The following is a 22496-nucleotide window of genomic DNA, read 5'->3' as shown; positions in this document are numbered from 1 at the left end:
GCATGTAATCCATGTTTTGTATTTTGTGTGAATTATACTGTGGATTGGTTAAGTTGTTTAATGTGTTGTTTGCTGCGTGCCTTGTGCGATTTGTTTGTTTTCTCTGTCTCTTGCTTCTATGCTTTCTATGTTATGTGTCTCTTACTTGGAATCTGTGTTTGCCAAGAGTGTCATTATATTCTTCGTATTCGTCTTGTATGCCATATTTTTTTGCTATTTGTCTTGTGCATTTTGTGTTTGTGCTTTGTGTATTGCATATATGTTTTGTGCCTTGCGTGTTTGGATCATGTCTGGTTGGTGTATGGTTTATGTCATGTATGACTTGGAATCTTTGTTTGTTAACATTGTAATGATATTCTTCGTAATTGCCTTGCATGCAGTAATTGTTTTGTGTGTTTTCTCCTTGTCTTGCGTATATTGTTTATGCCTTAGGTGTCTTCATCATGTCTTCTTTGTGTATGCTTATGTCGTACACGTGTCTGTTTCATGTTCTAAATTTATCATGAATAAGATTATGGATTCATAAGTGTTTTAAGTCTCGATTGCTCAGTAATTTATCATGTGTATGGGGGTAAGCGCATACCTCCAATAAATTCGAGGCAAAATGTAGTGTCGTATATTGTTGGCAATCAATTTCACATTATGTTTAGCACCCATTTTGTAATGTGTGATTAGTCATGTGAATATGCTTGGGTCAAGTTCACATCTTATGGCTACCAGAACTTCGAAGAACCAGATATTGCAAGACACTAGTGTCCATTGCTAATGTCCCGACAATTTTGCTCGAAAATCTAAGGTTCAAATGTTGGTTTTTGGATCTTATTGGACATGTACTTTTTTTGTAGTTTACATTATCTAATATTTGTTTATGAAAAGGTGTAAGTTTGTATGGTAACATTGTCATTATATGCTTCGTAAATTTCCTCCTTATGTGTTTGCTTTGTGTCATGCGTGTTTTATGTGTTTGCTCCATGTCTTGCGATATGCTTTGTGGCTTACATGTCTATATCATATCTGCAGCATGTTTGCTCTAATGTTTGTGTGTTAAGATTGTCATTATATGCTTCATATTTTTCTTGCATGCCATGTGTTTTCTTTTTGTCTTGCATGTTTTGCGTGTGTGTTCTCTATGTCATGTGTGAATGGTTTGTGCGTTATGTGTCTACATCATGTTTTATTTGTGTATTCTTTATTCCTTTTACGTGTCTGCTTCATGTTTGCTCAGATTGTCATTATGTGCTTTTTTTTTTTTTTCCACACTATGTGTTTACTCTATGTTTTATGTGTGTTTCTTGTCTTATGTATATGCTTTGTGCCGAATGTGTTTGAATCATGTTCGATTCATGTTTGATTTGAGTATGCTATATATCTTTTATATAACTGCTTTGTGTTCTGTATATCACGCGAATAATATTGTGTATTGATGAAGTTCCCCAATGTGTTTGTTATATTCTGGGGATGATGCTTGGTATTTAAACAACCTTTCATATTGAGGTATCTTCACCCATCGACTTTGGATGTTTGCTTTGGAACATTGTCATTATATGTTTCGTAATTGCCTTCTTTATCATATGTGCTTGTTCTGTGTTCTACGTGTTTTGTGTGTTTGCTCCTTGTCTTGTGTATAGGCTTTGTGCTTGAGGTGTTTGCATTGCGTCTTCTTTGTGTATGCTTATGTCGTGGATGTCTCCTTCATGTTTTGGATTTATCGTGAATGACATTCTAGATTGGTAAGTGCCTTAATATATGATGTGTGTGTAAGCAAATACCTCCAATAAAACTGGGGCTATATGTGTTGTCGTAAATTATTAACACTCGTAATTTCACACTGTTTTTAGCACTCATTTTCCTGTTCGTAGTGTGAATGAGCTTGCCTAAAGTTCAAAATGGCAATCCTGGTCATATCTTATGGTCTCTGGTCCTTTGAAAAACCAAATCTAGTAGGACAATAGTGTCCATTGCTAGTGTCCTGACAATTTGGCTACAAAATCTAATGTTCAAATGCTGGCTTCAGGATCTTATTAGACATGTCCTTTTTTTGTGGTTGACCTTTCTCAAAAATTTACTTACGAAAAGTTGTAAGTTGCATACAAATGTGACTCGTAATCTCATTTGGAAGGCATGGATAGACAATGTATTTAATGTCCCCGACAATCTCTCTAGCATTAAGTCAAGATTAGTCAAGCGCGATGTCATTTGCAATGAAGTGATTTCGTTTCTTATTTATTGTTATTATCATGTTGTAAACTAATACTTGTAGGTCTTCATTACCACCTTGTGTTGAAAGCAAGCATGGTCTTCATGTCTAAGGTAATTATTATTAGCCATGTTATTTGTACGTGTCTCTAGCTTTTTAGGAGCACACAATTGTTATTATTATCAATGTAGTTGTTGTGGAGTTGGGAACACCAATATGGTGTTTGACCAAGGCAAGCCTATATACAACACATCGTTTTTACCTCTCTTGTGTGTGTAGGTGCAGATCCAAAGATTCAAATTATGACAGTGGCCCAAATCGACAACACAGACTATGATGAATAGTTCTAGAGTTTGAACAATGCAATATACTTGGACACTAGTGACAAACACTTTTGTCCTCTTGTTTTAGCAACAGATTTTGTAGGTAACTGCTTGGTGAAACGGCTCATGACATCGATTTTTGTCAGAATATATTTCGGAAAGTAGCACCTAGCGTTGGAGTCTTGTCTAGTCGGCGTCAACTTTTTGTACTAGGTTCCTATCTTTATTTCAATTTCATATATGCTTTCCTCTGTAGTTGTGTTCTGTATTTTGTACATTATTTAAAACTTGTTTAATTTAGACTACATTGTCCTTGTTTTTTGCAAACACTTTATCAAGATCCTTCTGTGGTTGAGTTCATTATTACGTTTCTTTCCAATATAAGAAATTCATATTTATATATGGGGATTATTGTCTTTCATGGTGGTACAATTTTATGTGCAATCATAGTTTATCTTGGGTAGTAACATAGTAGTCTCTATTTTTTTTTTATTACCTATACACTTGGGGGAAGGATAACTAGTTTTTTAAGGTGTGTATGCTTTCTGATTAGTTGATGTGTCCTCTCTGTGGTGGTGTGGATTTTCTTTATGCCCCTTGAGGTGTGGTTATTAGTCTTCCTCTTACAAGTTGTGGTGGTTAATGAATTACCTAGCATGGGGAATCTTGTTGGCTAGTTGAATTCATATGAGTCACTTTGATCACCTAGTATAACATATCTTGCTAGTTTGTGATCTTTGGCCATTTACATTCCCTATGGTATTCGTGGTGTTTGAATCACCCAACATGACAAAAGTTGTTGGCTATTGGAATTTATGCCTCACGTTGATCACTTGGCATAACGTGGCTTGTTGGTTTTTTATCTTTTGTTGCTTATAATCTTTTAGGGATTGGTGTTTTATTAATCACCCAAGATAACACAATTCGTTGGCTAGTGGGATTCATATGGGTCACCTTGATGACCTTGTATACCGCAACTTGCTACTTTGTGATCTTTTGTTGCTTACAATCTTTTAGGGATTGGTGTTCTATTAATCACCCAAGATAACACAATTCGTTGGCTAGTGGAATTCATATGGGTCACCTTGATGACCTTGTATACCGCAACTTGCTACTTTGTGATCTTTTGTTGTTTACACTACATGAGGTGTTAGTTTATGAATTATCCAACGTAGCACAACTTGGTGGCCAGTGGAATTCACAAACATTGTTTGTAATTCATGGTTAGATAGAATAAGACAAGTTGCTAGACCCACTAGGCATTTTTATTGTGCATGACACTATCGACAAACATGCTAGTGCTCGAGTCATTATATGGTTAGTAACTGTCTTGCATATCATATTTGTTGGCTCTGTGAGCTTCATGTTTTTTGTGTTTGCTTTGTCTCTGACGAATATGCTTTGTGCTTTATGTGTTTGTATCATGTCTTGTTTGTGTGTTCTTTATGTGCTATATGTGTCTATTCCTTGTTTTGTATTTCTTGTGAATGAATTTGTCGATTCATCAAATTTCTCAACGTGTTTGTGAAATTATGGTGATGGCTCTTTATATTGAGATAACTCTTGATACCAAGGTCTTTTTAGCTCACTGCTTCGAAACTATGTTAGCTAAAATTGTCATTATATTCTTTGTATTTTTATTGCATGCCATGAGTGTTTTCTCTGTGTCTTACGTGTTTTCTGTGTGTGCTTCTTGTCTTGTATATATGCGTTGTGCCTTGTGTCTGTACATCATGTCTGATTTATGTCTGAGTTGTGTATACTATACACGTTGTATTTGCCCGCTTCTTATTATGTATATCACGTGAATGATATTGTTTATTAATTAAGTTCCTCAATGTGTTTGTTATATGTGTATTCTCTACACCATGCATGTGTTTTCCCCATGTTTTGTATTTCCTATGAATGACATTGTGGATGGATTAAGTTCTTGAATGTGTTTGTGAAACTCCAGGATTAATGCTTGGTATAGAGACATCCTTTGTGTAGTTGGACTCTTTCTTTGCTTAAATTGACATTCTATGCTTTGTAATTGTCTTCCATATGTGCTTTATGTCTTACCTGTCTTACATGATGTTTGATTCATGTTTGCTTTGTGCATGCTCTATACTCTATATATGCTTGATATGCATCTAATTCATGTAAATGTTTTGTATTTGTGTGAATTATATTGTGGACAGATTAAGTTGCTTAATGTGTTGTTTGCCGTGTGTCTTGCGTGATTTGTTTGTTTGTTCTCTTTGTCTCTTGGTTCTATGCTTTCTGTCTTACGTGTCTCTTACTTGGAATCGTTTTTGCTAAGAATGTCATTATATGCTTCGTATTCGTCTTTTATGCCATATTTGTTTGCTATGTGTCATGCATTTATTTGTCTTATGCTTTTTGTGCTACTTATCTCTTACTTGGAGTCTAATAAATGTGAATGGCTTGTGCGTTATGCATATCTTCCTCTATGTCTCTCGTGTTTTATGTGTTTGCTCGAAATTTTGCAATATGCTTTGTGGCTTGTATCTGTATCATATCTGTATCATGTTTGCTTTAATCTTTGTGTTAGGATTGTGATTATATGCTTCGTATTTTTCTTGCATGCCATATGTGTTTTCTTTGTTTCTTGCATGTTTTTCTATCTCGTGTAAATGCTTTGTGCATTATGTGCCTACAAGATGTTTTATTCAGGTGTGATTTGTGTATTCTTTATTCCTTGTACTTGTCTGCTTCATGTTATGTATGCCACATGAATTATATTGTGTGTTACGTTTTTGAATGTGTTTATTATATTGTGGGTTATTGAAACATTATATGCTTCGTAATTGTCTTGCATACTTGCTTTATGTGTTACCTGTCTTATATGATGTTTGATTCATGTATGCTTTGTGGATGCTCTATGCTCTATATATGCTTTGTATGCACCTAATCCATGTTTTGTATTTCCTGTGAATTATATTGTGGATTGTTTAAGTTGTTTATTGTGTTGTTTGCTGCGTGTCTTGTGTTATTTGTTTGTTTTTTCTCTCTTGCTTTTATGGTTTTCTCTTACGTGTCTCTTACTTGGAAGTTTTGTTTGCTAAGAATGTCATTATATTATTCGTAGTCGTTTTGTATGCCATATTTGTTTTCTATGTGTCGTATGCTTTCTATCTTACGTGTCTCTTACTTGGAATCTAATCCATGTGAATGCTTTGTGCATTATGCATTTCTTGCTCCATGTCTCTTGTGTTTTATGTTGCTCCATGTCTTGCGATATGCCTTGTGGCTTACATGCTTGTATCATGATTTCTCTAATCCTTAAGTGTTAAGATTGTCATTATATGCTTCGTATTTTTCTTGCATGTGATATGTGTTTTCTTTGAATCTTGCATGTTTTAGTTGTTTGCTCTATGTCTTGCGTGAATACTTTCTATGTTATGTGTCCTCATCGTGTTTTATTCATGTGTGTTTTTTGTACTCTTTTTTCCTTGTATATGTCTGCTTCATGTTCTGCATGTCACATGAATTATATTGTGTGTTATTGAAACATCATATGCTTCGTAACTGTCTTGCATATCTGCTTTATGTCTTACCCGTGTTATATGATGTTTGATCCATGTTTGCTCTATGCATGCTCTATGCTCGATATATGCTTTTTATACATCTAATCCATGTTTTATATTTCCTGTGAATTATAATGTGGATTGGTTAAGTTGTTTAATGTGTTGTTTGCTGCATGCCTTGCATGATTTGTTGGTTTTCTCTGTCTCTTGCTTCTATGCTTTTTGTGTTACGCGTCTCTTTCTTGGAATCTTTGTTTGCTAAGAATGTCATTATATGCTTCCTATTCGTCTTGTATACCATATTTGTTTGCTATGTGTCTGATGTTGTTTGTGTTTGTGCTTTGTGTATTGCATATATGCTCCATGGCTTGCGTGTTTGGCTCATGTTTGATTGATGTCTGATTTGTGTATGCATTATGTCATGTATGACTTGGAATCTTTGCTTGTTAACATTATCATTATATGCTTCATAATTGTCTTGCATGCTGTAGTTGTTTTCTCTATGTTCTACGTGTTTTGTGTGTTTTCTCCTTGTCTTGCTTATATTGGTTATGCCTTATCTGTCTTCATCTTGTCTTCTTTGTGTTTGCTCCATGTCTTGCGATATGCTTTGTGGCTTACGTTTCTGTATCATATTTGTATAATGTTTGCTCTAATCTTTGTGTTATAAGATTGTCATTATATGCTTCATTTTTTTCTTGCATGCAATATGTGTTTTCTTCATGTCTTGCATGTTTTGTGTGTGTACTCTATGTCTTGCGTGAATGGTTCATGTGTTATGTGTCTACATCATGATTTATTCATGTCTAATTTGTGTATTCTTTATTCCCTGTACATTGCTACTTCATGTTCTTTATGTCATATCAATTATATTGTGTGTTAATTAAGGTTTTGAATGTGTTTAACATATTTAGGGGATGACTCTTGATATTGAGACAAGCTTTCATACTGAGTTCTTCAACTTGTTGACTCGGAATCTTTGTTTGGTAAGATTGTCATTATATGCTTCGTAATTTTCTTGCATATCATATGTGCTTGTTTTGTGATTTACGTGTTTTGCGTGTTTGCTGCCTATTGCATATATTTTTTGTGCCTTATTTGTTTGCATTGTGTTTGCTTTTTGTATATTATGTTGTATGCCCTATATGTGTTTGTCTGATGTATTGTATTTCTTGTAAATGAATGTGTGTATTGATTAAATTCCTCAATGTGTTTGTGGAATTGGGGTGATGACGCTTGATATTAAGACAACCATTCATACCGAGGTTTTTTTACGTCACTGACTTGGAATGTATGTTTGTTTTGATTGCCATTCTATGCTTTGTATTTTTATTGCACGCTATATGTGTACTCTGTGTTAGTAATGTCCCCATATCTCTAGGTGGATCCAGGTGCTTATTTTATGTTATAAAGTTCCTTTTTCTAAAATCTGAAAGATCCCTGACTAGCTTTCTTATCCAAAGAGCTTGCAATGAAGCAGTGATTGAACCAAGCACCTCCAGCTGCTACTAATGGCTGCAAATGACTTTATTTAACTCTAGGATAATTGCCAAAAACTAATTTTGAAGAATTATTCAGACCCAGTTGGAATTCCAAATTCTTGCCAGGCAAGATTCCCAAATTATGTCTCTTTACCTCAAAGAATTGCTGCTGCTGCCCAAATCTGATATTTTGTTCACACCAAACCAATTGTGATCACTTATTAATATCCCAGCAATGAATTCACACACCAATAGTGGTGCCAAAACCCTTTTCTTTATTTATTAGTGGATTTCCAGGCAAGAGAATGGTACGGCTGGCCAAGGGAGCTGTACAATTGACATTTGTGGCTTATTTCTTGCTGCAATCTCTGATCCAAATGCTCAAATCTGTCCTTTTCTATCAAGTTTGCAATTCTGATCCAAAATTCTAAATAATCTGACCCTCAATTTGGACTGGAACAATTCCTTTTGAGTTCTGAAGTGAGATAATTGGTTGGGGTATCGTCCAACCTGCCTGAACCAAGGGTTTTCGTCCTCAATTTGGGCCTCCAAGCTGCCAAGTCTGCTGTGGCAGAACGTTGTAGAGAAAAATCAATAAAATCAAACATACAAGAATGCCGAATAATGATCCCAAACCACAGTTATGTCATCCTCTCCCAAATCAAAACCCTAATGGCATCAAATTAAGATTCCAATGAAATCTACCCTCTCCTCATAAGTTCGATCTGCTCAAGGGTCTTTAATTCATTAACATTGACTACCTTTTAACAATCTACTTTTCACCTAGGGGGTCATGCCATGGGAAAAGTCAAAAGGGTCATTTATTAAATTAAATAGTAACTTATAAGTTACTTTATTAACTTTTTCTAATTTTAGAAAAAGTAACTTTATAACATAAAATTATAAAGTTTTATTATAAACGTCTCACTAAAGCAATTATGTCTAAGTAAATGTCCCCTTTGGCTAACCAATCATCTCCCAACATGCAGTTCCACCTGTGGAGATGGATTAAAGGTGAAATTAAGCATCTGGATCCACCTAGAGAAGTGGGGACATTATAGTCCTCCCTTCCGGGATTGCTTGTCCTCAAGCAACTGAAGACCTGGATGTTGTAGAATAGCTTCTCCTTCCCAAGTAGCATCATCTATGTGTAAATCCTTCCACCTAATCAAGTACTCTCTGACCACCCGATTCGTTAATGTCCTCTCACGCCTATCCAAGATCTCAACTGGAACCATAACCAGTTTACCTTCCTCATCCAAAGGAGGTAACACCAAAGAAGTCACTGTATGTTGTCCAATTGCCTTCTTGAGGCAGGATACATGAAAGACGTTATGAATCCTGCTCTTTGGTGGGAGCTCAATCTCAAACGCCACTTCCCCAACTCTCCTCAAAACACGGTACGGACCATAGAATCGGGGCTTGAGCTTCTCTGCCCCATTCATCTTCATAGAACTCTTCCGGTAAGGTTGGAGGCGTGTTGGTGTTTGTTTTATCAACCAAACATTAGAATAAGATACCCTATTCTTTCTTGAAAAATCACTATTGATTCCAAGGTCTATATGTGCAGACAAGCGACTTTAGTGGGATAGGTACTCGGGTAGTGTTTGCTGAAAATCTCAAGGGGGACTTATGTTTACCAATGTCTTTTAAGCTTTTGGATTTAGATGGATTTAGCAGTTTTAGGCTTTCTCTTTTTTTTGGGATTTTCGAGATTTAGAGTTTCAAAAAGGAAAAAAAGGATAGGGTTAAGAAACTTGATCTAAACCTACGAATTCTGGAGACGGTATCAACTCGGTGCTCTCGGGAAACCACACTTTTCTTCGCCACACTAAGGACAACTACACAAAGCGGGTGCAATCTTCAACGGGTTATGCTTATGATTGAAATGTTGACATGCATAGAGGATAGGCTCAAACTAACTTTGCACAATGAAATGGAAATCATCCATTCACCAAAAGTATCCCCTTTTGCAGATTCAATGTATTTGGATACGATGAGCCTAACCTCTTCTATAGTAATTGTTGTCATTTTATGACACCCTTGGTCCATCAGTGAGAACCGATCAGAGATATGTTCCATGGACCTGGGCAGCTCCATGGACCAGCGCTGCTCAGTTGATCAAGGAGAAAAACAATGAAATTATGAAGTGTGAAGTGTTGTCTTGTCAGTAGGAAGTTCCTAAGTCTTCCCAACTTCGGTGACCTCGGTCTCCGAAGGTTCCCAAGTTCCTTGTCCTTCTAGCTCGGAACTCTGGAACCCCTAGGTTCCCAAGTTCCTTGTCCTTCTAGCCCGGAACTTCGGAACCCCCAGGTTCCCAAGTTCCTTGTCCAACTACGGTAACCCCGGTCCCCGAAGTTCCCCAACTACGGTGACCCCGGTCTCCGAAGTTCCGCAACTACGGTGACCCCGGTCTCCGAAGTTCCCAACTACGGTGACTCCGGTCTCCAAAGTTCCCTAACTATGGTGACCCCGGTCTCCAAAGTCTTCTAAACTTGCTTCTGGCTTGCAACACTTCTAGATGGCGTGATCAACACTCAAGGCTTTAAATGCTCCGACAGTTTTGGTGACTTATGCACTTTTTTGTGGAGCCACAGGGGTGCATTTAATGTTTTTGGCAGGATTTCCATCAAGGGAGGTACGGGGCCATGCTTGGTGACTTATGTCGTGCCTGACTTTGGAAGGTTAGTCAATCCACCTTCTCAGGATTGCCCTTTGTGGGTATGGCTAGGTTGCTTGCATGTACAAGTCAAGTGCATGCACTTCCCTGCACCTCCAAACTGATATGCAGGGGTCATGATCACCCTTGTAACCATTTTTTCTATATAAGGTTGTTAAGCCTCATTGTAAAGGGTTCTCTCCCTGTTGCCTTGAGCTTTCTTATGCTTTTCTCTTCTCTTGAAGACTTGTAATCTTTTGCATTTCTGCAACTATAAGATTGGCTTTTGGCCTTATAATTAATTGAAGATCACCATTCTTGCTTTCTTTCAACTTATGTATGTTGTGTATGCTTTCTTATCTTCATCATAGGTGTATGTTGTGGCTCTTCTCTCTATATATGCTGTGTTGACAAGTTTTCTGAGTGTGACTTGTGGGAATCTTTCTCCCCTCTTGACACTTAGCAAAATTCCAACCTCCATACATGCGTCTGAGTCACTTATGCAACTGAAGTTTGTGCATCTCTTGGGTATTTCAGTTGATTCCTTGTGCCATTTCGGGTGGGGAGAGGAAGAATCTTTTATCTTGGTGCATCACCTCCTTTTATTTCAACCATTTTCTCTTTCCTTCACCTCTGCAAATTGTTAGGATAAGTCTAGGAGTTAGTTTTGAAGTGTTGAGTTGGTTCAACACCTGCACCTGGATCGAGTAGGAAGCTAGCCTTCTTCGGAGATTCAACCCCCTTGTGCAAGGTCCCACACTTCGGGGTCATTTGCATGTTTCACAAGGTTGCTGAGTTGATAGCTTAGCAAGGGTGCAAGCTTTTGTGATAAGAGTTTTTGGCATGCTCGGTGGGACTTCATTCGATTTACATGCTAAGGATTTAGTGTTGTTCTTCGCATCTCAGCCTTTAAGAGGCAATCATCTCTCAAGCACTTGGCGACTTTGCTCAACAAGTCCAGTTCTTGTTCATACGAAGTTCCTAACTCTAGGACCCCGAACCCCCAAGTTTTGAAGTTAGTGAAGGCATCTTACTCCAGAAACTCGGAACCCCCATGTTCCGTAGTGCTTAGACCCGGAACTCCCGAACTTCCTCACTCCGGATATCCGTACTCTCGAGGTGCCGAAGTAGTCATACTCCGCAACTCTGGACCTCCAAACTTTCGAGGTTGATTGCAGATTTCATGCCCAGAATTCATACAAGGGCGTCTTCTAGAGGCAAGTTCCAATTCATAGAGCTTCTATCTGTAGGTCCTAGAAGGCAGAGAGGTAGATCTTCATTGTCACCAGTCAGGGGTGTAGAGGTTGTAAACACTCCATCTCCTAGGTCTCACTCTACTCCTCCATTTGCAAGGCCATTGTTGTCAAGGGCTCCCATCACCCATATCAACAGACCATTGTTTCACATGGCAAGAAATCAAGTCTTTGTTACCTTTAATGGTGGGAGTTCCCTTGTTTTGACTCAATGGAATGACATACTAGTGGCTGCATTGAAGAGTATACCATACTTCACTGGTGAAACAACTACTACACCCATTGAGCACATTCAAGACATTACAAACATCTGCTCCGTCCATAATATCACTCAAGATGATGTTGCTGTCAAACTCTTAGCCACATCTTTGAAAGGCAAAGCTTTGCAGTGGTATAGAGGGTTGCCGTCTAGCTCCATTCACAATTGGGACGAATTGGGGGAGAGGTTGTGCAACCATTTCGAAGACAAAAGTGATCACCTATCACTTGTGGAGCAGTTAACTACGATCAAGAGGGCACCCCACGAGTTCATGGGAGACTTCAACTTCAGATTTCATAAGACATGGAATAGAATTCCTGCTCTAGTGAAGCCATCCCCAAATCATGCATTCTTGTATTATCTTAGAGCCCTCAACAATGATATAGCCGTCATGATCCAATCAATGGGTGTATCCTCTCTACCAGGTGCATACGACATAGCCATAAGAGCAGAAAATTGTTTGATCCAGGCTAGGAAGATAGTTCCAAGGCCTCCAATGCATCTCTTCCTAGAAGCTCCCACTCAACACCTTGGCTGCTATCCACATGGCTCCCGCAGGGCAATCATCCATGCCATCTACATCCTCCAATGAGCTCCATGAGGTCAAGGCTCTACTGCAAAACTTTGGCAATGAATTGGTGGCACTAAAAAGACAACAAACTCAGTATAACAGATCTTACCAAGCACATGGTCAGAATTATCAGCAAAACAGGCCACCCTTTCAAGGGTAAAACCAATGGAGCAATGCCAGGCCTTTGAATAGTGTGAACCCCACAAAGGCAAGCAACTCAAAGGTGATAGTTCCAATGCAAAATAACCTTGCCCAAGAGCAAGATTGGTGTCAACCATGTAATCAGCCACACAACCAAGGTGTATGCCAAAGTGGAGGGTTTGTCCAAGCTTTAGTAGTGCAAGATGAGCCGACCACTTCTGGCTAGCAATATGACCCAAATCAGCCTAGTGTGGGTCCCCAAGCTCACTTACAAGGGGATTCTACCTTTGTCAATTGGCAGGAGGCGAAATTTTGTGGTTTGAACCAAACAAATGGTGAGTCCATGCTGCAGTATGCAAGGTCAAAGAAGAGAGCCATGGAGGCTACCTCACCTTCAACATCAGTCCAAGCTCCAATACCCAATGTAGCCATCCATGATACAAGCCAAAGTACCATGCAAGGGAACAAGAGGCAGGAGGAGACCCAAGTCGTCCAAAGAGAAAAGGCAGACCTTGTAGCCTCAAAGGGGCCTCTAAAACCAGCTGGTGTCCCTTTCAACATAGTTGATCAAATGAAGAAGGCTAACCTCAACGTCACTATGTGGGAGGCCCTTTCAATCCCATCTCAAAGGGATTTGCTTAAGGAGGCACTGAAGGAAGTCAACCAGTTAGGTGCAACCCAAGGAGGAGGAAGATTCAAGCAAGATAAGCAAGCCTCCCCTTTTCTATCTCTCCTTAATCATAGGAGACAATTTGGTTGACAACTGCATGATAGATTCAGGAGCTAGTAGCTCAGTCATGCCTAAGAAGGTAGCTGATCTTCTTGGCATAGAATATGAATCCGTGACCAAATGATGTAGAGGTATGGTTCAAACAACTTGAAAATGTTCCAAGTTACTCACTTGCTCCACCAAACAACAAACCCTCTTTTTTAAGGATTCACTCCAACCAAGCCTCACACCTTTAAGAGCATAAATTCAATATCCCATCTCACCTATTTCCATCCCCATAACCCCACAATGGGACATTGTGCAAAGTTATCAATATTTGGTTTCAAACCCCACAGGCAAAAGTGCTCAAAATGGCTCAAATTGCTCACAACCCCTCCAAATGGTTTTATAGGCCAACAAAGGCTCAAGACAGGTTTTATAGGTTCCTACAAACTCAAATGATGCCAAACAACCCTCTGATTTGGTTGTTCAAGTCTCAAAAGTCACAAAGTGCAAATTGGCTCCTTAGACCTATTAGCCTTCAAAACTCACTTTTTGGCTTCCCACCCAAAAACTCCAAAGGAAAGGCCAAGATTGTTTGATTTTATTGAACAACAACATGGTGCAGCACTTTCTATAAAAGGACAAGTTCTGGAACCTCTTGCAAGTACCATTACTAATGAACACTCATCTATGGCTAGAAGGGCTAATATAAGCACTTAACAAAGGAACTACCCTCAAAACCTGCAATTTATCAAGGGAAGCAATCGGAACACCTTGGGGTACCCAAATAATTACCAAATACCAAGTTATAGCTTCTGGTTTGCATTAAAACTAAAGTTATGGGGACTGTTCATGAATTCTATTCAATTCCCACAACCAGTCACATAGAGATGCCTGGCCAAATTTAGTAAAATATCACCCAAACTGCATCCTTTCGATCTGAAACCTTTTGGATATTAAAATACACTCCCAAATCCTCCATTTCACCAAGTTTTAGAATTTTCCCATGGTGGATTTGGAAGAAATGAAAAATTGAAGTTGAGAAGCCCTAGGAAAGGGCACTTTTCCGGGGCTGTTTGGATCTGTTACAACTTTTCTCCCTCAATACTCCACCTCGAGACATTCAAAAGAAAGGTATTTCACCCCTCTAACTCCCCATGAAAGAATTTTTCAGTTTGGAGGCCGTGAAATTCCGTACCAACCAAAAGAACAGCAGATTTTCTGGAAAATACAGTTTTTTTTATTGATTTGAAATATCAAGTTTTATAAATTTCGACCACAACAACCCTCACACGAGCTTGTTGAGGAATTTTATAGTTTTCCCAACATGTTCAAACTGATTTTAGATGGTTATGAACATTGGGCAACCAATTACAACAACTTTTTAAAAAGTTGCTTTACAAATTGACGACTTTGTCAATTTTTGACAATTTTGGCATTTTACCATTCAAACTAATTTTATCATCAACCTAGGGACCTAAACATATTGAAATGGATATAAATAGACCAAAACAACCTTGACTCCCTAAATCTACTCATCTTAAGTCCCTTTGACCACAGTTGACCATAGGGTTTATAATGCACCCTAGGCCACTAGGCCTTACAAAATGGACAATTAGGACTTTATTACAAAACAAAACATAAACAAAGGATTCTTTGATCCTTCCCAACACCTTGCTATCAAAAACATTAAGTTTTCAATCAATAAATTATAAAATTGAGGCTTGTGCCCCTGCACCACCAAAGGGGTGGTCCGGTTAGATGGCACTTCTATTAATACAGTAGGGGTGGTAAAAAAATTTGAAATTAACATTGCATGCATGCTCTGGTTGCACTGTCTTGCAAGATGTATCCATCATCGACCTCCTTGCCTTCTTCACCATCTGCCTATCTAGAGACTTCATAGGCAAGATAGGTGGATACCTGTCTTCCGACTGGTCCCATATGCTATTTCGAACAAGGTATGGTACCAAGGTCACCATAAGGGCAGAGCCCATTCCCCAAAACCACATTGAGCCCTACACCCCTAGCCCTATAAACATGAATTGCACTTTGCATGAAGAGGGGGAGGAGTGTGTTGTCCGTGAGCCTGCTACTTTGATGCAAGAGGTTCTTGATTGCTTGCTGGACGAATGGGCCAATGCTTTTTAGTTTGATCCATTAGCTGAGACTGAAGAGACTGGGCTTGGCACCTATTGTATCCATGAAGAGGATACTCCTATCCCTAACCTCATGAAGATGCAAGGAGATTCAGAGGGGTTATGGAAAATGTTTTTTGATGGTTCAAGAAACAAGAATGGAGCTGGTGTCGGGGTAATGCTTGTTTCTCCTGAGCAGGAGAAATATTTCTTTTCTTTTAGGCTTCAATTTGGTTGCACTAACAATGTCGCCGAGTATAAAGCCTTGATCCAAGGTCTCCAACTTGCACAAAGCAGAAAGATCAGATCTCTGCAAGTATTTGGAGATAGTGAGCTGGTTGTTAATCACATTCGAGTCCAAAGCGTAGCAAAGAACAACCTACTCAAGTCATACAAACATAGGGTTTGGGACTTGATTGAAGGATTTGAGGCCTTCAATATCCAGAGCGTTCCTAGGGGTCAGAACAAACATGCTGATAGGCTTGCAGCAGTTGGTGCTCAATTCGACGTACCAACGCATGTTGCAAGTGAGAGGGAGCGACACATCAGGCTTGTTGTGAGGCCTTCAATATCCAGAGCGTTCCTAGGGGTCAGAACAAACATGCTGATAGGCTTGCAGCAGTTGGTGCTCAATTTGACGTACCAATGCATGTTGCAAGTGAGAGGGAGCGACACATCAGGCTTGTTGTGAGGCCTGCTGTCCCAGACAACCAAGTGAATTGGCAAGTATTTGAAAGCAATCAGCAGATCGTCAACTTCTTGCAAAATGAAGCAGAGTTTTCTGCCAAAAATCAGTCTAGGTTGCAAGAACAATATGGAGACCAAATCGTGCAGCTCAACTCCAACAAGTTGCCTAAAGGTCTAGTTACCTTGGAAGGCATTTTCAACTTAGATGATCAGTTGAAGAAGAAGATGAACCTGGCTGCAAAATTGGGGTGATTACAAACCAGTTGTTGTTGCTGAGGGTAGGTCCTTGAACTTGGGCAACATGTGTTCCTCAACCGAGCAGGAGGCCTTTGTTAAGCTCTGCCAAGAGTATGATGACATAGTTGCTTGGACCTATGAAGACTTGAAGGGTTTTGACCCTAGCTTAGCCCAGCATACCATAGAACTAAACTCAGATGCAAAGCCAATTAGGCAAAAGCAAAGGCCAATAAATCCCAAAATTGAGCCACTAATGAGGAAGGAGTTGACCAAGCTCATAGAAGCCAATATCATCTTCCCTATCAAGCACTCCTCCTGGGTGGCCAACCTTGTCTCTGTAAGGAAGAAGAATGGGGAGATCAGACTATGTATAGACTTTAGGGATCTCAATAGAGCCTCCCTTAAAGATCACTATCCCCTTCCCTCTATGGAGCAGATTCTCCAAAAGGTCAGCGGCTCAGAAAGATTTTCACTCTTGGATGGGTATTCAGGTTACAATCAGATCTTGGTCCAAGAATCAGACCAATACAAGATTGCGTTTACTACTAAGTGGGGTACCTATGCTTATTGTAAAATGTCCTTTCAAGGGTGGATTAGCAAAGTTTGTGCTTGTATACCTTGATGACATAATTGTTTATTCAAAGCATGCAGCTGACCATCTTGGTCATCTTGAGCAGGTGTTCATAAAATGCAGGGAGTATGGTGTGTCTTTGAACCCTAGCAAGTGCGTATTTGCTACTGATCAAGGAAGATTGCTAGGACATATTGTATCCAAGGAGGGTTTGACCATTGATCCAGAGCGAGTGGAGGCTATTCTTTCTCTTCCACTCCCCAGTCACAAGAAAGGATTGCAAAGTTTCCTTGGTAGGATCAACTTTGTGAGGAGTTTCATTCCCAACCTTGCCACCATGGTAAAACCCCTCACTTCCATGTTGAAGAAAAACTTGGCTTTCAGTTGGACCAAGGAAGGAAGGGCCGGTTTCGAAAAGATCAAACAAGCAATTGCTCAGTCCCCTACCCTCGTCAATCCTAATTATGAAAGTGATTTTATCCTCTATACCTTCGGAGGAGAATCCAACATTTCAGCTATCCTAACACAGCTGAACGATGACAAGTTGGAGCAACCTATTGCTTTCTTTAGTGAGGGGCTAAAGGACTATGAACTTAGATATAGCTATGTAGAGAAGCAAGTCCTCACTGTTGTAAGGGCATTAAAAAAGTTCATGCACATGTTGTCCAACAACAAGATCCAGCTCTTAGTTCCGCATCCAAGTGTCAAGGATTTCCTTCTAAACAAGGATATCAGTGAGAAGAGGGTTGGGTGGATAACCAAGGTCATGGAGTATGACATCAACATCAAGATCACCAAGCTTGTAAGAGGCAGGGGCCTATGTGAACAACTTGTCTCATCTTTTGAGACTACTTCAGAGGTCGCCCTTGTGTTACAAGAAGATCAACCAACTGACAACAACACTCAATTCAGTTGGGTAAGTGACATGAGCACCTTCTTAATAGAAGGTAGATACCCCCAAGGTCTGGACAAAACCAAAAGAAGGCATTTCAGGTTGCAGTCCATTCCCTATGTCTTAGTGAATGGCACTCTTTTTCGAAAAGACTCCAATGTTGTCTTACTAAGATGTATCAAGCAAAACCAAGTCAGCAGATTGTTAGAGGAATTTCATGATGGCTCTTCAGGGGGCCACTTCTCTGCAAGGACTACGACTATCAAAATAATGAGGGCTGGTTATTACTGGCCATCCTTATTCAGTGAATCACATATATGGGTGAGGAATTGCAAGAAATGTGCTCTCTTCTTTAAGAAGCAAAGACTAGCTGCCCTACCTCTTCATCCCATCCAAGCAGATCAACCGTTCGTCCAATGGGGTTTACACTTCATTGGCATGATAAACCCTCCTTCTAGTGCTGGCCATAAGTGGATCTTGGCCGCAACAAATTACTTCACTAGGTGGACGGAGGCAGTTGCATTGAGGGATGCCACTGAGGCCTCAGTGTTGGAATTCCTTGAGGGAATTGTGACAAGATTCGGTGTCCCCTCCACCATCATATCAGACAATGCTTGGGCATTTGTTGGAACCCAAATCAGTTCTTGGGCAGTTAAGCATGGTGTATACTTGAAGACATCATCCAACTATTACCCTCAGGGTAACGACTTAGTTGAATCTTCCAACAAGAACCCCATCAGGATAATTAAAAGGACAATTGAAGACAATCAGAGGGCATGGCACACTAAGTTGAGGATAGCCTTATGGGCTGACAAGGTCACACCCAAGCGGGCGATTGGTAACTCTCCTTTCATGCTAGTATATGGGAAGGAAGCAAGACTCCCAACTTCCCTAGAGTTACCCTCTCTTGAACTAGCGCATCAGCTGGAATTAATAGAGAAAGATGCCATGACAGTAAGACTAGCTGAGCTGATGGAGTTGGAGGAGGTTAGAAGTTAGGCTATGAATACACTTAAGAGTCATCAAGAGCAAGTTAAGAAGGTTTTGACAAAAAGAGGTCTTCAAAGAGGGAGACCTAGTTCTCAAGTGGGATGCAGACAAAGCCAAAGCTGGGCGACACTCCAAATTTGATGCTATCTGGAGTGGTCCATATGTCATCACTAGTTGCAAGGAGGCCAATGCATTTCATCTCTCCAAGCTTGATGGCGAAATTCTTCCAATCCTAGTGAATGGGATTCATCCCAAGCCTTGCTTCTAAGGAGGGTGTTGATGACTATGTAAATATTAGACTAGAGGTTGTTTTGCTTTCATAAGTGCTTATGCACATGCCGCATTCTCCTTAAGAGGGTGTATGCTCTAGTTTTCAGTTTTCCTCCAAGTGATGGCACACACATGTTTGGGTCTTCCATGACTCAGTGCCCAATGGATGCTTAAGGCTTCTGGACTTCATGCTTAGCAGGCAAGCATCCTGCAGAAATCACCAAAAATGTTGTCATTTTATGACACCCTTGGTCCATCAGTGAGAACCGATCAGAGATATGTTCCATGGACCGGGGCAGCTCCATGGACCAGCGCTGCCCAGTTGATCAAGGAGAAAAGCAATGGAATTATGAAGTGTTGTCTTGTCAGAAGGAAGTTCCTAAGTCTTCCCAACTTCAATGACGTGGTCTCCGAAGTTACCCTAGAACTCTGGAACCCCTAGGTTCCCAAGTTCCTTGTCCTTCTAGCCCGGAATTCCGGAACCCCCAGGTTCCCAAATTCCTTGTTCGTCAACCCCAGAATTTCGGAAACCCTAGGTTCCCAAGTTCCTTGTCCTTCTAGCCCGTAACTCCGGAACCCCCAGGTTCCCAAGTTCCTTGTCCTTCTAGCCCGGAACTCCAGAACCCCCAGGTTCCCAAGTTCCTTGTCCAACTACGGTGGCCCGGGTCCCCAAAGCTCCCCAACTACGGTGACCCCGGTCTCCGAAGTTCCCCAACTACGGTGGCTCCGGTCCTTGAAGTTCCCAACTACGGTGATCCCGGTCTCCGAAGTTCCCAACTACAGTGACCCCGGTCTCCGAAGTCTTCTAAACTTGCTTCTGGCTTGCAACTCTTTCGGATGGCGTGATCGACACTCAAGGCTTTAAATGCTCCGACAGTGAGAACCGATCAGAGATATGTTCCATGGACCAGCGCTGCTTTGTTGATCGAGGAGAAAAACAATGGAATTATGAAGTGTGAAGTGTTGTCTTGTCAGAAGGAAGTTCCTAAGTCTTCCCAACTTTGGTGACCCCAGTCTCCGAAGTTACCCCTGATCTCCGAAACCCCCAGGTTCCCAAGTTCCTTGTCCTTCTAGCCCGTTACGTCGGAACTCCGGAACCCTCAGGTTCCCAAGTTCCTTGTCCAACTACGGTGACCCCGGTCCTCGAAGTTCCCCAACTACGGTGACCCCGGTCCCCGAAGTTCTCAACTGCGGTGACCCTGGTCTCTGACGTTCCCCAACTGCGGTGACCCCGGTCCCCAAAGTTCCCCAACTACGATGACCCCGGTCTCCGAAGTCTTCTAAACTTGCTTCTGGCTTGCAACACTTCTGGATGGCGTGATCGACACTCAAGGCTTTAAATGCTCTGACAGTTTTGGTGACTTATGCACTTTTTTGTGGAGCTACAGGGGTGCATTTAATGTTTTTGGCAGGATTTCCATCAAGGGAGGTACGGGGCCATGCTTGGTGACTTATGTCATGCCTGACTTTGGAAGGTTAGTCAATCCACCTTCTCAGAATTGCCCTTTGTGGGTATGGCTACGTTGCTTTCATGTACAAGTCAAGTGCATGCACTTCCCTGCACCTCCAGACTGACATGTACGGGTCATGATCACCCTTGTAACCATTTTTTCTATATAAGGCTGTTAAGCTTCATTGTAAAGGGTTCTCTCCTTGCTCCCTTGAGCTTTTTTATGCTTTTCTCTTCTTTTGAAGACTTGTAATCTTTTGCATTTCTGCAACTATAAGATTGGCTTTTGGCCTTATGATTTATTGAAGATCACCTCTCTTGCCTTCTTTCAACTTATGTATGTTGTGTATGCTTTCTTATCTTCATCATAGGTGTATGTTGTGGCTCTTCTCTCTATATATGCTGTGTTGATTGGTTTTCTTAGTGTGACTTGTGGGAATCTTTCTCCCCGCTTGACACTTAGCAAAATTCCAACCTCCATACATGCGTCTGAGTCACTTATGCAACTAAAGTTTGTGCATCTCTTGGGTATTTCAGTTAATTCCTTGCGCCATTTCGGGTGGGGAGATGAACAATCTCTTATCTTGGTGCATCACCTCCTTTTATTTCAAGCATTTTCTCTTTCCTTTACCTCTACAAATTGTTAGGATAAGTCTAGGAGTGAGTTTTGAAGTGTTGAGTTGGTTCAACACCTGCACCTGGATCAAGTAGGAAGCCAGCCTTCTCCGGAGATTCAACCCCCTTGTGCAAGGTCCCACACTTCGGGGTTGTTTCCATGTTTCACAAGGTTGCTGAGTTGATAGCTCAGCAAGGGTGCAAGCTTTTGTGATAACACTAACTGTTGGCAAGTTACTAATTTGGAAGTCGATGGTGTCCACATCATCCGTACACGTGGCGAGGATGCCTTCCCACTCAACTGCCTGGGCAAGAAAGTTCTCGTCAATGAGAAGAAAACTTGGGATCCTTGATAGATTGCCCTTATCAATCATCCCCGAGTTTTTGAAAAGGCTCGCTTGAATCGTGGCTCATAGTTTCTCTGCTTGTTCTTGTTTTTCTTGTATACTCATCCTATATTTCTTCAACATCTTCCCAATTTGCAGCTAAGTCTTGAATTCGGCTGACCAATGAAGAAGCCGACTCATGTGTCGATACTAAGTTTTCTACAAGTATGTCAGCACGTGCCGAAGCATCTGAGATCCATTTCTTAGCCTGCGTGAATGTGCCCTTCATGTCCTCGTAGTCCTTCATTGACTCTTGCTGAAGAGGCTGCGGAGGGTGATTGGAATCTCATGGTTGAGTGGCCTGGTTAGCTGGAGAACATACTTCCTCCATTGCTGTTTCTCTTCTTCAACCTTCTGTCTTTTTTCCTTCTCCTTGGCTAGCCTTGCCTAGAGGGCGTTGCAAGAGTCGTCGAAGTATTGGACTTCTTGGTCCTGAGTAGGCTTGCCCAATTCTATAGTAGTAATCTTATAATCCTTCAGGGCAATATTGTTTTGAGTTTTTCCTTCTTTTGGCACAACGACCTGAACTGTCCTAAACCCTGCACTATCCCTCTGAATCAAAGAGAATTTTTTTGCTGGCTTAACTTCAACTGGTTCATTCACCTTATCCAGAAATGTTGTTGTATTCTCTTCAGAATGGGTTTCCTTAGAGACTTTAGCCCTTATCCTTTCCCTCAACCAATCAGGAATGGTTGACTGCTCCATGGTATTCTGATCAAATCCATCATCTGTTCTTCTTGGTCCAATAACTATACCATCAAGGAAGACTACTGGAGATTCAGGCTTTTTAACTTCTGTGGTTCTATTAAGGAACTGTTCCCTTTCGGCGCTTTGGATAGCTTCTCTCATTATTTCTTCAATCGAAGGAGAAGGCACTCTCACTTCATTATTCCCCATATTTACGTCCATCTTTTGCTCTTCAACTGTATTTTGGTCAGACGCAATAGATGCGGCACTCAAAATGGAATGACCTTCATCAGACTCACGTCTCTCCCCAACAGCTTTCTTTCCTGTGGCCTTTCCAGATCTCCCAACTAATTCCTTCCTTTTCCGGGACCCGACGCTCTCAGGATTCCGAGCATTGCTTGCAGAGATACAAGGGTTGGATGACAAAGAGTCATCTATTCCCATCAA

The 22496-nt window shown here is 40.7% G+C and overlaps 1 protein-coding gene across 1 annotated transcript in view; it reads left to right on the top strand.

The window, feature by feature from the left end:
* LOC131076570 (uncharacterized) overlaps positions 1-21671 on the top strand; it is a 102570-nt gene extending 80899 nt beyond the window's left edge. Inside the window, exon 6 of the mRNA XM_059212687.1 lies at positions 21602-21671. Coding sequence (XP_059068670.1) covers positions 21602-21671 — 70 coding nt within the window. The remainder of the gene's footprint in view (positions 1-21601) is intronic.
* Positions 21672-22496: the final 825 nt, after the last annotated feature.

This window comes from Cryptomeria japonica, chromosome 10 (genome assembly GCF_030272615.1).
Source record: "Cryptomeria japonica chromosome 10, Sugi_1.0, whole genome shotgun sequence".
Lineage (NCBI taxonomy): Eukaryota > Viridiplantae > Streptophyta > Pinopsida > Cupressales > Cupressaceae > Cryptomeria > Cryptomeria japonica.
Note: the sequence above shows the minus strand (reverse complement) of the source record. Positions and strands in the feature narration are given on the sequence as shown.